This window comes from Archocentrus centrarchus, chromosome 3 (genome assembly GCF_007364275.1).
Source record: "Archocentrus centrarchus isolate MPI-CPG fArcCen1 chromosome 3, fArcCen1, whole genome shotgun sequence".
Taxonomy (NCBI): domain Eukaryota; kingdom Metazoa; phylum Chordata; class Actinopteri; order Cichliformes; family Cichlidae; genus Archocentrus; species Archocentrus centrarchus.
The window spans coordinates 23178419-23193915 of record NC_044348.1 but is presented as its reverse complement, the minus strand read 5'-3'; the positions used below and the strand labels follow the sequence as shown (position 1 = coordinate 23193915).

The 15497-nt window shown below is 45.8% G+C and overlaps 1 protein-coding gene across 1 annotated transcript; it reads right to left on the bottom strand.

Moving 5' to 3' along the window:
- Positions 1-196: 196 nt before the first annotated feature.
- LOC115776103 (uncharacterized) lies at positions 197-5687 on the bottom strand. The gene is made up of 10 exons (XM_030723733.1): positions 5327-5687; positions 5165-5235; positions 4953-5073; positions 4041-4189; positions 3802-3944; positions 3517-3679; positions 2661-2754; positions 2490-2559; positions 2212-2285; positions 197-2121 (listed from the first exon to the last, which is right to left on the bottom strand). The coding sequence occupies exons 1-10, from the start codon at positions 5338-5340 to the stop codon at positions 1095-1097; spliced, it is 1926 nt and encodes a 641-aa protein (XP_030579593.1). The 5' UTR covers positions 5341-5687; the 3' UTR covers positions 197-1094.
- Positions 5688-15497: the final 9810 nt, after the last annotated feature.

The window sequence follows — 15497 nt, the reverse complement described above, 5'->3', positions numbered from 1 at the left end:
TAATATGTACTGACATTTTAAAATTTATGTCAAAATTATTAATCATGCTCTGTTTCATTGATTAAAAGGAAATATTCACTCCGAATTATGTCACAGGATATCCACCAAATTTTCTGGAGTCAGTTCATTTAAAGTAAACAGGCAAAGTTTTTAATGGATCATTAAAACCATGTCTCTTTGAAGCAAACACAACTCAAAATGTTTCATGTTTATTTGAACTATTTTACATACAGGAAAAATGGAATAGTAACATTCATATCACTTATATACAGAATGCAGCTGTTTTATTGTGACACCCATAACATACTGAAGACAGTGACGCGTGTTTCTCGGGAAATGTATCAACCGTTCCAGAGAAGAACAATGAGGAAGTAATTTCATAACTCTGAACAGCAGCTCTGCATGTCAGCTAAGTGTTGTGGCTTGTTTCAGTCAGAATGCAATCATATAATTCCTACTTAAAATGCTCATGGGCAAATTGGTTATATTTTCTGTTCTTTTGTTAGGAATTAACTGGTCAGATTAAGCTTAAGGAGATTTAAATTGCTCTTAAGTCCCTAACATAACTCAACTCTTACAGAAGATTAGTAGAAATTTTAAACAGATTTTATGCAGTTTAATCCACTCATCATTTATGTATTTAAGGAATGCATTTTCATAAAAATATGTACAATTAAGTTTAAAAACAAACAAACAACAAAAGCAAATGAAATGTATTCAATATTAGATGTGAAATGGAGATGTATAAAGTGACCGCAGCCGTTTTACCTAAACAATAAAAACATTAACACTACAGGTGCATTCTGGGTGATATCGGACATCAGTTATTTTAAGTGGAAATTTTATGGATGCGTCACATTAAAACAACCATGTTATCAAAAACTGTATGTTTTTGACATGTTCAGAAAGGCATTTATAATTGAAATGTTCTCAGCATATAAAGCTGTGTGCGCTCTACATTTACACATGGAAACACTACTTATTCACATTAAACACCAAGAACAGCTACTAACTGGTTCTTAAGATGAGATCATTTGATCATTTTGAAGCTATTTTCAAAATCAAGAATGAAATCTGAGTCACAGTCAAGAGTACTACACACTTTGATAGCCACTGTCTGTGATTACTGGCAAAGAGTGGTCAGCAAGCATCAAAGAGGAAAAAGGTATTTGGAGCTGAGAGAGATGCTGCCCATCCTGAACACTGTTAATGAAATCTGGAAAAACTTGGCTTAAGATGCTTTGAGGAGCCTTTTTAAATGATTCCTCTTTATACCTGTCCAAAATTTCTTTGTGCCCACCACTTCCCTGCTCTAAAAGCAGACCCGGGACTGCTTGGTAGTCTTCATCCATTGCAAGAAAGCTGTGTGACCCTCTGGGCACAAAGCCATAACAGGGACATTCATCACATATAGTGACCTCTTCACACAGTTTCGCTTTACCACTGACTATCTCATCGGAGCTCTCAAACTCAACCTCAGCTCTGGATGTAAGATCACAAGAATCAGATGTGTTGGTCCCACTAGAGATGGAGGACAAGCTGGAGTCTTCTGCACATGAAAATCTCCCAGAATCTCCATTGCAGGGTTGATATGACATGTCTGCTTGCATTAGCGATGAAACAGAATCTTGTTGTGCAGGAACTTGACAAGCTGGTACCTTTTGATCAGGACGTCTCTCCATGTCGCTCCTACTGGGATGATAATCAGAGTCACAAGGCATTTCAGCCTTCACCTTGAACTCTGAGTTGTTTGTCATAGCCTGATGAGCACAGCCGGGAATGAGGAGGGAATAGGTTTTATTTTCAAATATCGATGATCCTGAACTCGTGTCATTAGCTTGGACACCACATGGACTGTAGGGAGCTGAGCATAAATCATTGTTCTGCATATTCATAAATTGTGTAAGGGGACTGGTGGTGGTGGTGGTCAATGGTGATATCAGCTGAATATTCGGAAAGATTTTAGCAAGCACATCATGGACAGCTTTAGTGGTAGGAGGTTCATCATTCATATGGTCGGGGGGTTCAGCATTTGCATAACTGAGAGCGGAGGAGCCTGTGCTGATCCCACTGCTTTGCTGAAGACTCCCACTGCTGGTGTCTGTCAGTGACATCTTTGACCTGAATATGGAGAAACACTAACTTAAGCTGCCAGCTATAAATCCTTAAGGAAATGTCTAATCTTGATGCATCAGTGCAGTCAATACTAACCCCAGTTTGCTGTCATCTGGAATAAGGGGCTCAACGCAGACAGAGGAGGTGATGGGTGGCTCAGGTTTCAAGACCTAAAAAAAGAGGGATGAACAATCAACATTTCAGTTAAGGGGGGAAATCATTTTGAATCAATTTTGGCGTGTTTCTGAAAGCGTATTTTGTACAGCGATAGATATCTATAGTAAAAACCTGTGAAGCTACTATTTTGTCTATATTGGTACAACAATTTGAAGTCAGAAGATTCTGATTGGTGATCAGTGTGAAAGCTATCTCACCTGCTGCTTGCTTGGATAAATATTAAGAATCGGAGGTTTGGTAACTGCATCCCACAACTTTGTTTTTAACCTAAAGTGAAATATACAAAATAAATAAATAAGACACAAGCTCCAGTATTTAGGGGAAATATGCACTGTCAGAGGAACACAAAACTTATCTACATGACTTACTTTGCGTAACATCCGTATATAGCTATGCTGAAGATAACTGCAGTAATACTGAAGCTGAAGATGATAGCCAAGAGCAGGAAGCGAGGGGGGAAAGCTGTGAAATGACATGAAATAAATTAGAACATTTTTCCTAACATGTCCAATACACTCCTGAAATTTGTTTACTTATTTTCTTACATTTCTGTGTCTAAAACACCAACTCGAGCACCCTCCTCAATTTATGTTACAAAAAACAAACATTTTTAAAACCATCTTCAAACTTTATTCTGGCATGAGTCAGGCAGTGCGTAACAAACAACTACATTAGTCAAAGTGTTGGAGAGAACAAATGTTAACACTGATGCAAATAACAGACGTGAATGCACTTTCTGGAACTTAAATACAAGACGCGGCATCATAACTTCACATTTGTTGTTTCAGAAAAACAAACTTCAAATGAACAAACTGAGACTGTACAGTACTAATAAATAGCTCTCGCTAACCATTTAATGCTTTCATTTTGAGCTTTTAAAAGGGGTCAAGTCAAGTCAAGTTTATTTATAAAGCACATTTAAAACAACGACGTTGACCAAAGTGCTGTATAAGAACTATAACCCCAAGGACTATACTAAATAATTATACTAAACAATCTTTATATTCAAGGGGCCTGCTTGTTTAGCTTTAATATTAGAATCTCTGCTCTTTCTCTGGAGATTATTTCTGAAGTAGGACTTCCATGAAAGTTGGTTTGAGAGGTCATACTAACAGTGACATTATTTTGAAGCTGAATGTGTGATATAAATATATTTGGGAGTGCTTAATATGTTTAAGAAATACAGAATTAACTGTATTAAAATGGAAAAAATACAATACTTACGGGTTTTGAATTCCCACTCTGTGCTACTGTCACTGAACCTGCCACTCAGCTTTATGAAGCTTCTCACACTGACTACATATGTTGAACTTGGATCCAGGTCTTGACCATTTATTTCATAGTAATTCAGTCCATTGACTATAGCTGGTGTAAGAGATTTAGATATCTGGTATGGAGAAATGAGAGGTATAAGAATATGTTTAACAGTCTTAGTTCCATGAGAACCTGACATAGTTTCACCCATGTTTACATCTGCAGTACAAGTAGTTGCTGTGGCATTGATCCTACCTTTGTTGTCTCTCCTTTTTTATAGTAAGTCACCTCAGCAGTCAGCTGATTATTTATAAATCCCATCATGTTTGAGTTCCAGCTGACTTCAAAATTCCCATTGGATTCTTTCACTAATTTGATTGTTGGAGTCTTTGGTTTTACTGTACAGAAACAAGAACAGTAAAGTGAATGTTTGTTCGTGAGTCTATTTCTGGCAGATGCAGTCATGGGCTGTAATTTAACATAAGTCAACATACAGCTCTCTGTGACCTTGATGACTTTGGACTCTATGGTTTTGCCATCTTTCAAGACTTTTGCTGTATGAGTCTCTCCGAGCACAAGTATCAGTTGGAAGGAGCAACAACACTGATCAGTGCCACACTGCTGTAAAGTGCAATTCTTCTCACTGTGGAGGATAATAATGCAAAATGTTTGAAATAAAAAATAATATTAATGACAACCTATTTACTCTGTCAGCCACAGCATTAAAACCCCAGACAAGTAAAGTGCCTAATGATCATCACATTAAATGACCTTAGGTCCTTGCGTTCCTGTTACACCCACCTAATCATCTTTGGATGTTAGTTTACAAAAGTCATTGTTTGAATCTCACCAAAACCGGATACCCTTCCTTGAACGTATCTGGTGAAAAAAAAAAAAAAAAAAAACTCCCAAGGAAAACATGCGGAGTTACCCGCGGCAGCGACCTCACATGAAAAAGGGAGCGGCCGAGAGGAGCTTGCAGAAGTGTACAAAAGCAAGCTCCAGAAGACATTTAATAATAATTTGGGAAATTATATTAAAATAAAGTATAATATTTTTGTTCTTCACATAAATGTTAACCGCCATACATACATATATTTTTTAACACGGGAAATTTCTGTATACTTTTCATTATTGGTAACATGTTCCATGTTGGGGGTGTAGATCACTCGCTCCGTACAACTAAGACAGAGAGCAGAAATACAAAACAAAACAAATCCCCACGTATCGATCCAATGGAGCGTCCACTCATAAGACACCCTCTAGAGATCCCGTGTCCATGCCTCGACTAGTCGGAGCCGTGTTAATGGCAAAAGGAGGACCTACTCAAAGCAAAACAGTGGGTTTTAATGTCATGGCTGATCGCTGTAATATTAAAATCACAAATAAAAACATCTCAGCCATACCGGTATCTATTCCGGAGAATCATACTGTATTCAGTGCAGTTTTTTAGCTCCAGCTGACACATCATCAGCTCGTCGAAGTCATTGGTACAATCAAGATTGAACCCATTTGTCTGATTATTCCCTGCACGAAACACAAATTATAAACAGTGACACATTACGAATTAACATGTAAACTATTTATTTGCAGCTTTTATTCACTGTAATCTACATACCAGAGGGAACTGACGCAAATGCAATGTGTCCTAAAAGAAGCACGATAAAAGAGACCCCGTCGCAGACTCGTCTGGAAAAAACAAACACAAGAGATCTTTTCTTTCAGCAAATCTGACGGATTCAGTAAGAGCGGCAACTTCAAGTAGGCGAATCCAGGTTACCTGTTTAAATCCATTAAGACGATAGACGATTTAGATCATTTTTTTCCGCTAAGAAAAGTACTCCGCTGCAGTCTATATCCCGGGAGCGCTGCTTACAGTATGACTCACTGTCTTCCTGTTATGGAAGCTGTTGCTGGATAATTGTGCCACATTAGGGGGAAGTCAGACCCACTCGCGTTTCTTTAGAAAGAGAGCGCCGTGTGCATAAACCCGACAGCAGACAATAAGGAGAATAGACTAAAAACAGCCACTGAAATCCTAGTTTGCATTAACGTTTCCTCTTGTACTGTTGACCCCTTGCTTTCCTCGGCTGTTTTACGCCACATTGTCAGGACGGATTCTGAAAGACGGAGTCTGAAAGCGGAGCTAAACTGTTATGCTGGAGTGGGTGCGGAAATAAAACGGAAACCTTGGCTCTTTTTGCATTTATACCATTTTGACACTTGCCACTCACTTAAATATGCTGCAGAATAATGCCAGGATGGATCAGACAGAAGACTTTTCTGATTATTTTAAGAGGCCATTAGGTGTGATGTTGATAAGAATTCACGTGATCACGTGCAAAGGACAATAGTTTTTGACTGCTACAGCTCAAGTACAATATCTAAAATTGTACAGTTATTTTGCACTACTGCTGTCGTGGTCCGGGGTCCAAAGGACCCCGTGTGTTTTTGTTTTGCTTCATTTTGTCTGTTCTGTTTTGGGATTTCTTTTGGTTGTGAGGTTTAATTGTTATTTCTAGTCCCTGGTGTTCTCTCTGTATTCTGTGTCAGGTCTGCGTTTCTGTTCCATCGTGTTACTTCCTGTTTTATTTTGATAGTCATCCAGTTCTGGTCTCTTGTGTTTAGTTTTGCTTCCCCTGGTCTCGTCAGTGTTATCAGTGTCACCTGTGTTCCCACCTGTTTCCTCTTCCCTCATCAGGCCTCTTGTGTATTTAAGTCCAGTGTTTTCAGTGCCTGTTGTCGCGTCGTCGTCTATGTCTCCTGCTGTGTATCCTGTTCGGCCTTCATATTTTGCTCGGTGTTTTGCCACTAGCTCTGCCTAGTCCGGCCTTTTGTTGTGCACCTGATAATAAAGTTGAATTACCTTTTACCTGTGCCTGGCGTGTCCTGCATTGGGGTCCTCCTTCCTGCCTGCCACACAGACGATACATGACAGAACGACGCGACCAGAATGGACCCCGCGGATATGGAGGTGTACAGCGGCTCTCGCCTGGCTCTGGGGGGACCCGAATATTGGAAGGGTCCCCGACAACGCCGCTCACCTCTACAGCCTAAGCCGCAGGTTTATCGTGGGGACGGACTGTTTTTGGCTCCAGCCGCTCCCGCACCTGCCTCTCCGCTCACTCGCCCCTCTTCCCTCTCGCAGTCAGAGCAACAACGGAGGAAGAGGAATTCTCGGCGGCAGCGGAGGGAGTTTTCTCCGGAGCCAAGTGGGATGACGCCAGAGGAAGCGTTTTCCCGGTACCTGGGATATAAAGGTCCCTGGCCACCCAGTTCACTCTCTTCACTGCCGCCTCAGCCTGTTCCGGAGGGCAGGCAGCTAGACTCCCAGCAGCGGTGGAGAGGATCCCCTCCGGCGCCGTGCGGTATAAAGCCGCGGATTTCATCGCCACCATCGCTGCCGCAGGTTTCCCCGCCGTCTGCACCACCAGTATCTCAGCCCACCAACACAGTGAGTCAGTCTGTTTTGGGTTCAAAAGGAACTATTAAACCACAAACTGTTAGCAAGGCTCACATGGACAAACCTGAAACCATATCATACCGTGAAGCTATGGACTCAGCGGCTCTTGCCCTATTTGAGGAAAAGAAAACAATAATCATTCGGAGAGTGGACACTCTGTGTTTTGAACTGTTGTCTGACCCGTGTGAGGAAGAACAGAAAGCCATTGCAGCCAAGCTTCAAGGGCTGGTTGATAACTCTCCTTGGCTTCTGGATTCCTTACACGGGTTAGTAAAGGACTTTCTGGTCACCACCCTTCGCCTTCAGCCGTCCACACCTGCAGCAGCAGAGCATCTGCCCCAGCTTCAGTCTCCGTCGCCTGCATCAGCAGAGCCCCCGCTGCCACAGCCTGCATCAGCAGAGCCCCCGCTGCCACAGCCTGCATCAGCAGAGCCCCCGCTGCCACAGCCTGCATCAGCAGAGCCCCCGCTGCCACAGCCACGCACCAAGCCGCCTGCAGCAGCAGGCCCCAAGCCACAGCCACGCACCAAGCCGCCTGCAGCAGCAGCTGCAGCTCTTCCTCTGTCTCAGTCAGCTGTAGCTTCAGCTCTTCCTCTGTCTCAGTCAGCTGTAGCTTCAGCTCCCCTCCAGTCTCAGTCAGCTGTAGCTTCAGCTCCCCTCCAGTCTCAGTCAGCTGTAGCTCCAGCTCCCCTCCAGTCTCAGTCAGCTGTAGCTCCAGCTCCCCTCCAGTCTCAGTCAGCTGTAGCTCCAGCTCCCCTCCAGTCTCTGTCAGCTGTAGCTCCAGCCTCCCTCCAGTCTCTGTCAGCTGTAGCTCCAGCCTCCCTCCAGTCTCTGTCAGCTGTAGCTCCAGCCTCCCTCCAGTCTCTGTCAGCTGTAGCTCCAGCCTCCCTCCAGTCTCTGTCAGCTGTAGCTCCAGCCTCCCTCCAGTCTCTGTCAGCTGTAGCTCCAGCCTCCCTCCAGTCTCTGTCAGCTGTAGCTCCAGCCTCCCTCCAGTCTCTGTCAGCTGTAGCTCCAGCCTCCCTCCAGTCTCTGTCAGCTGTAGCTCCAGCCTCCCTCCAGTCTCTGTCAGCTGTAGCTCCAGCCTCCCTCCAGTCTCTGTCAGCTGTAGCTCCAGCCTCCCTCCAGTCTCTGTCAGCTGTAGCTCCAGCCTCCCTCCAGTCTCTGTCAGCTGTAGCTCCAGCCTCCCTCCAGTCTCTGTCAGCTGTAGCTCCAGCCTCCCTCCAGTCTCTGTCAGCTGTAGCTCCAGCCTCCCTCCAGTCTCTGTCAGCTGTAGCTCCAGCCTCCCTCCAGTCTCTGTCAGCTGTAGCTCCAGCCTCCCTCCAGTCTCTGTCAGCTGTAGCTCCAGCCTCCCTCCAGTCTCTGTCAGCTGTAGCTCCAGCCTCCCTCCAGTCTCTGTCAGCTGTAGCTCCAGCCTCCCTCCAGTCTCTGTCAGCTGTAGCTCCAGCCTCCCTCCAGTCTCTGTCAGCTGTAGCTCCAGCCTCCCTCCAGTCTCTGTCAGCTGTAGCTCCAGCCTCCCTCCAGTCTCTGTCAGCTGTAGCTCCAGCCTCCCTCCAGTCTCTGTCAGCTGTAGCTCCAGCCTCCCCGCAGTCTCTGTCAGCTGTAGCTCCAGCCTCCCCGCAGTCTCTGTCAGCTGTAGCTCCAGCCTCCCCGCAGTCTCTGTCAGCTGTAGCTCCAGCCTCCCCGCACTCTCTGTCAGCTGTAGCTCCAGCCTCCCCGCACTCTCTGTCAGCTGTAGCTCCAGCCTCCCCGCACTCAGTCAGCCCCTGGTCCAGTCGCTCTGCCCCGCACTCAGTCAGCCCCTGGTCCAGTCGCTCTGCCCCGCACTCAGTCAGCCCCTGGTCCAGTCGCTCTGCCCCGCACTCAGTCAGCCCCTGGTCCAGTCGCTCTGCCCCGCACTCAGTCAGCCCCTGGTCCAGTCGCTCTGCCCCGCACTCAGTCAGCCCCTGGTCCAGTCGCTCTGCCCCGCACTCAGTCAGCCCCTGGTCCAGTCGCTCTGCCCCGCACTCAGTCAGCCCCTGGTCCAGTCGCTCTGCCCCGCACTCAGTCAGCCCCTGGTCCAGTCGCTCTGCCCCGCACTCAGTCAGCCCCTGGTCCAGTCGCTCTGCCCCGCACTCAGTCAGCCCCTGGTCCAGTCGCTCTGCCCCGCACTCAGTCAGCCCCTGGTCCAGTCGCTCTGCCCCGCACTCAGTCAGCCCCTGGTCCAGTCGCTCTGCCCCGCACTCAGTCAGCCCCTGGTCCAGTCGCTCTGCCCCGCACTCAGTCAGCCCCTGGTCCAGTCGCTCTGCCCCGCACTCAGTCAGCCCCTGGTCCAGTCGCTCTGCCCCGCACTCAGTCAGCCCCTGGTCCAGTCGCTCTGCCCCCTGGTCCAGTCCCTCGCCCAGGCACTCAGTCAGCTCCTGCTCCAGTCGCTCTGCCTCGCACTCAGTCAGCTCCTGCTCCTTCTGTACCTCCGGTCACGTCAGCTTCCCCAGTGTCAGCACTACCAGGTACCTCACAGTCTTCAATGTTAGCTGTAGCAGTCTCCCCTCAGTCTCGGTCAGCTGCAGCTACCCCTCAGCTTCGGCCAGCACCTCTGGTGTCAGTCTCAGTAGCTTCCCTGTCTCAGCCCCAGTCTCTCCCGTCAGCTGCTGTAGAGTCTCTAGTCTCCCAGTCAGAGTCCCAGTCAGCTCCCCTAGAGTCTCTAGTCTCCCAGTCAGAGTCCCAGTCAGCTCCCCTAGAGTCTCTAGTCTCCCAGTCAGAGTCCCAGTCAGCTCCCCTAGAGTCTCTAGTCTCCCAGTCAGAGTCCCAGTCAGCTCCCCTGTCACCATCAACCTCACCATCGGACTCACCCAAACAATGCCCTAAGCAGCCCCAGCCGTCGGAGGAGACGACTGCGCGCCCTGCAAAGCAGCCCCAGCCTGCGCATCCAGAGCCCACACTGGAGGGTCCCGCTCAGTCCGAGCCTCCTGTCTCGTCTGTTTGTCGCCGCCGCCATTGGAAGCACAGCCGGCCTCCTGTCCTGTCCCGCGGCCGGCCTCTAGTCCTGTCTCTTCGCCGCCGCCGCCGCTGGGAGCGCGGTCGGCCTCCAGTCCTGTCTCTTCGCCGCCGCTGGGAGCGCGGTCGGCCTCCAGTCCTGTCTCTTCGCCGCCGCTGGGAGCGCGGTCGGCCTCCAGTCCTGTCTCTTCGCCGCCGCTGGGAGCGCGGTCGGCCTCCTGAGGACCCTTCTTTTTCCTGGCCTGTGAATTCTGCCCCTTGGGCGGGGCGGCCCCCTGAACATTATGGACTGTTTTCTGGCCTTGTGCTGTTTTTTGTTTTGGTTCCTTGACTCTCCTGAACTGCTTCATCTGTCTCCACCTTCATCGCCTGGACTTTGTTTTGGACTGCTTTATCCGGCCTTGGGCTGCCGCCTGTTGTTCTCGCTCTGTGTTTTTGTTTTGTTTTGGACTTTGTCCCTTCCCTGGCAGACCCCCTGAACTGTTTTTGATTTCTGTTTTGTCTCCCGGGTTTGGTTTGTTTCGGTCCCTCCGTCCGGTTCCCCCTCCTCCCGCCCTGGTCTGGTTTTGTTTTGTTTTGTGTTTTGTTTCGGTTGGGACGTCTGGGGCCGTCCCTTGAGGGGGGGGTACTGTCGTGGTCCGGGGTCCAAAGGACCCCGTGTGTTTTTGTTTTGCTTCATTTTGTCTGTTCTGTTTTGGGATTTCTTTTGGTTGTGAGGTTTAATTGTTATTTCTAGTCCCTGGTGTTCTCTCTGTATTCTGTGTCAGGTCTGCGTTTCTGTTCCATCGTGTTACTTCCTGTTTTATTTTGATAGTCATCCAGTTCTGGTCTCTTGTGTTTAGTTTTGCTTCCCCTGGTCTCGTCAGTGTTATCAGTGTCACCTGTGTTCCCACCTGTTTCCTCTTCCCTCATCAGGCCTCTTGTGTATTTAAGTCCAGTGTTTTCAGTGCCTGTTGTCGCGTCGTCGTCTATGTCTCCTGCTGTGTATCCTGTTCGGCCTTCATATTTTGCTCGGTGTTTTGCCACTAGCTCTGCCTAGTCCGGCCTTTTGTTGTGCACCTGATAATAAAGTTGAATTACCTTTTACCTGTGCCTGGCGTGTCCTGCATTGGGGTCCTCCTTCCTGCCTGCCACACAGACGATACATGACAACTGCATTATTTTGTACTCTTAATTGGGCCATGCAAAACTATCATAAAATGGGACAGAATGTAACATTTAGTTTTAATGGAATCTATTTTTGGAAAAAAACAAAAACAAACAATAAGCATATAATGCTACCTGCAGTGGCGGTCCTAGCCTGTTTGGGGCCCTGGGCGAGCATCCCCGCCGGTGCCCCCCCCCACGATAAAATAGCACTTGGGGGGTAATGAGCGCCCTCTGCCTGCTGTGTGGTGAATTCTGCCATGTTTTTAACAGAAGGCCCCCCCCCCCATTACAGGCACACTCAGAATTTCTTTAAAATTTTTATTTGAAAAAACATGGAAGAAACTGAAAAATTACACAGCTTCTGCTTACCTTTATCTTTTGCTTCTTTTTCTTCTTCTTTTCTCTTTTTCATATTTCCAGTATTATAAATTAAATGTGCTTTGTGTCCTATCAGTTTATTATTATCAGTTTATTAGTGCATCTAATTTTATTAGATGCACAGATTCATTCTATACGGAATCCAAGGGACATGGGGAAAAAAACATGGGACGAAAAAAAAAAGAGGCAGTTTTGCGAGATCTCGCAAAACTTTTCAATATTAGTACATACGTTTCGTGTTAATCTTGATATGGCAGTGTCAGTGAGGATGAAAGGTTTGGCGAGAGACTGCCAGCAGAAGTCGCCTTTATTTATAATTCAGTTTTGTTACTGTTGGCCGTAACCACGCCAAACCAAACGTGCTTTGGTTTTGAAGGTTGCTCATGACCAAGCAGGCCATCTTGGGGTGCGGAAGATGTATGATTGTATTTTGGGGGATTTCTTCTGGCCCAAGCTAAAACGTGATGTTGCTGCCTATTAAAATGTGCCATATTTTTCAACTCAGGGTTGCAGCTATACACTTTCTGAGGTGTATGCGGACACATGGCGCCCCTATGCATTGCATATAGTGCATACCAACTTTTTGCACCACTGTGTCAACTTACAGGTAAGCCAAATCAGAACATTAAACTGTCCCCCCTCAAACCAATAGCAGTAATTGGCAAGCCATTCGCTCATCTGATGGTAGACTGTGTGGGCACTCTTCCTCGAGGAAAGACTGGTGTTCAGTGTTACCACCAAGCTGTACAGAGGACATTGTATTAAAATATCCCCAGTAGCTCATCAGGCCAAATTCGATTGCCAGCCAAATCAGTGCTAAGGATTACAGATGCACCTTTAACAGGCAGTGCAGGTCATATCCCCATGCATGCTACGCACAGACTGCAATATAAAAGAATGCTTTGAACCTGTGTCCTGCAAGATCTTAACTTGCACCTTTACATAGCTGTTAGACATGGACACCCAGCCCTCAGAGATGACAAGTCTAAAATGATCAAACCTGCCCATTTCCCCTGAGTCATAGTTAGCCCCCCAGACTGGGAAACACTAGAGCAGAACAAAACCGGAGCAGCAGTACTTTTACCTTGTCAGCCCGGCATGCCACTGTTTGAATGCCTAGATTATGATCTAAAAGTCCTCCCTATGGCCTAACCCATGGCAATAACAGCAAGACCGTGCTGGATCAGACACAGCCCACAGACCTCTAACTATTGTGGAAACTGGTGTCTTAGACTTCCAACCCCATAAGTTCCTTCTGTCAAATGGGGGGTACACACCACCAGCATTACTCCTGTGTGTCAATACATAATCAGCCAAAATGGCTGCTTCCAAAACATTAGTAACTTTGCATTCACTCAGGTTGCAATGTGGTATTGAGCTCTTAAATTGCTCTAAGACAATCAGATCACAAAGGCCCTCAAAAGTATCCACACCTGCTGGAGAGCACCAGTGGTTAAAATGAGTCAAATTTCGAGCAAATTCCACATTAGCTTGCTTCTTGGCACATTTCCATGATCAAAATCTCTGGTGATAGGCCTCTGGAACTAACAGTGATGTACAGTTACCTTGAAAAAGTAGTCCAACTACTGATTACTCCTTTAAAAAGTAACTTAGTTACTTCACTGATTACTTAATTTTAGAAATAACTAAGTTACTTTATTAGTTACTTTCAACAGCTGCCGGTCTTGTGTCAAAACGTGATCGTCTACCATAAAGTGATCCTGATGTGTCTGCGTGCTTTTATGTGTAATGTGACTCATAAGCTTTTAGAGCAGCATTTTTTACCTTTTCATAACTCAAACTCTCTGCTGCAATCAGCACACAGTAGGATACCTGGGCTTTCCAAGTTAACACACATTGAAGTAACAAGGTCCACTCTGCATCCATCCAACCTCTTAATCAGCCACTTGTTCAAACAAGGAAAAAAAGGTATCTACATCCTTCTCATTAAACACAGGAATGAGACAAACTACTGAGATGAATCTCCTGGCCACATTGTCTTTGTGAAGAGGACCTCATCCCCAGGTGAAACATTTTCCACAAATACCCCTTCTTTTGCAAGAGTTCAACTTTGGCTGCTAAAACTCCAATTTTATTTTTTCTAATCCTTGTCTCAGTTTCTCCCTCTCCTTTTTTATGTTCTTGTTTTAGCATTTCCAAAGCAATTTGTTTAGCTCTCTCACTTTCTAACTACAACAACAGCAACTCCTTCTGCTGCTCAAAAGTAAACCCAGTGGCCCCATAAAGGGGAAACACTGATACTGGTTCAGAGCCTGAGCTAGGTTCCTCCACCAACACTTCCTTAATAACCAATTCTGTTGCCAAGACAGCTTTAATGTCAGCCTTACAGCCATGGCCACCACATCAATACTGTAGTGTTCAGCTATTTTCAACAGCTGCTCTTTAGTACACTTCTCTAATAGGCTCCAGAAAGGACAGTCAACAAAAGCAGCAACTGAAGCCATAGCACAGGATCCTATATGCACAGAGTATAAGAACTAGACCAATAGAGCCAATATAAAGCCAGCACATGAAGCCAAACCAGACCAGCAGTTTTCCCACTGCCTGACCACAAATTCACTAATAAGCCTAGTCTCAAATACACCAACTAAATCAATCCAGGACAAGCTCCCAATTTGTCACAACCTCGCTCGTGAGGCCATGACAAAAAAGGGTGGACGCACCATTTGCCAATTTAAAATGATTCATTAAAAAACTTAAACAACTGAAAAATATAGACAGATGAGGTGTAGAAATCAGTAGGCTCAGTGGTGTGGTGGGTGCATCTGTATGGAGATCTTTATAAACATATGTTTATAAGTCCGCACACCGGAGCGCTCCGGTGTGCGTTCTTTCTTCTTCCACAACTGTTTTTGTTCCTCTTAACATTGGCTGTGCGCGTTCGGCTTACAGGGGTCGTCACACAGTCTACAAGTTCATTGTGTCTGTTTGCAAAGACATATCAGTCAGTTTACAGCCACCCGGGGTGCCACATACATATGCCGCGTTTCGGTGCGGGTGGCGCGGGTACGAGTCCCGGCCTATCGCCAATTTGCCCGCGTGTCTTCCCCCGTATCTTTCCCCCATTTCCTGTCTCCCTCTACTGAGGATAAAAGCCGCTGTGGTCAAAAATGCAAAAAAAAAAAAAAAAAAAATTGAAATGTTATATAAGATGTAAAAAAAAAAAAAGATACACATTTGTAACTGTCTATAAGCAATGCACTTCATTAAACAACTCTGGAAACAGTGTGAGTTTGCCTTTATCTCAGGATACAAAGTAGAAGCAGATATACAAACTCCATCACAGTGTGGTATGGGAACTGCACCACTCAGGACAGGAAGGCTCTCCAGCGTGTCATCAAAACAGCACAATTCATCTGTGGAGCTGCCTTCCCATCACTACAGGACACTTACAATACCCGGGTAATAGAGCACACAACATCATCAAGGATCGTACCCATCCACAGAACACACTGTTCACACTCCTGCCGTCTGGCAGACGTTACAGGAGTGTAAAAGCAAGAACAACCAGACTAAAAAACAGTTTCTATCCACAGGCCATCAGGCTACTGAACCACTGACTGATTATCAAACTGTGATTACCTGCCTTTTTTTTTTTTCATCTTTATATACTATATATATATATCTGTAAATCTGTATATATTGCACTTGCTTTATTATTTATATATTTTTACTTTTTCTATATACTTGTTCTTAAATTTTATTTTAACTTAGTTACTTATTTCAATTGTGTGTAAAGCAGTCGCAAGTAAGTATTTCATTGCTCAGCATAACCACAGTGTTTTGCAGTGTACATGACAATAAACTTCTTGAATCTTGAGTCTTGAATATACAGCATTGTGACAGAAGAACATCCCTTACATATTGCATTACTTTGGTAATTACACAAGAATGTCTTGTTAAATGCAGAAGCGGTCATTTCCACAAAAAGATAATACTAAGAACATTTTTGCATAAGGTGAGTTAT

What these genes read in the sequence shown, in the direction of transcription:
- LOC115776103 (XM_030723733.1), bottom strand. An exon ending in ATATACGGATGTTACGCAAA is followed by an intron (nt 2,560 to 2,660) that starts GTAAGTCATGTA and finishes ATTTCACTTTAG; the next exon opens with GTTAAAAACAAAGTTGTGGG. An exon ending in CCAGATGACAGCAAACTGGG is followed by an intron (nt 2,122 to 2,211) that starts GTTAGTATTGAC and finishes CTCCATATTCAG; the next exon opens with GTCAAAGATGTCACTGACAG.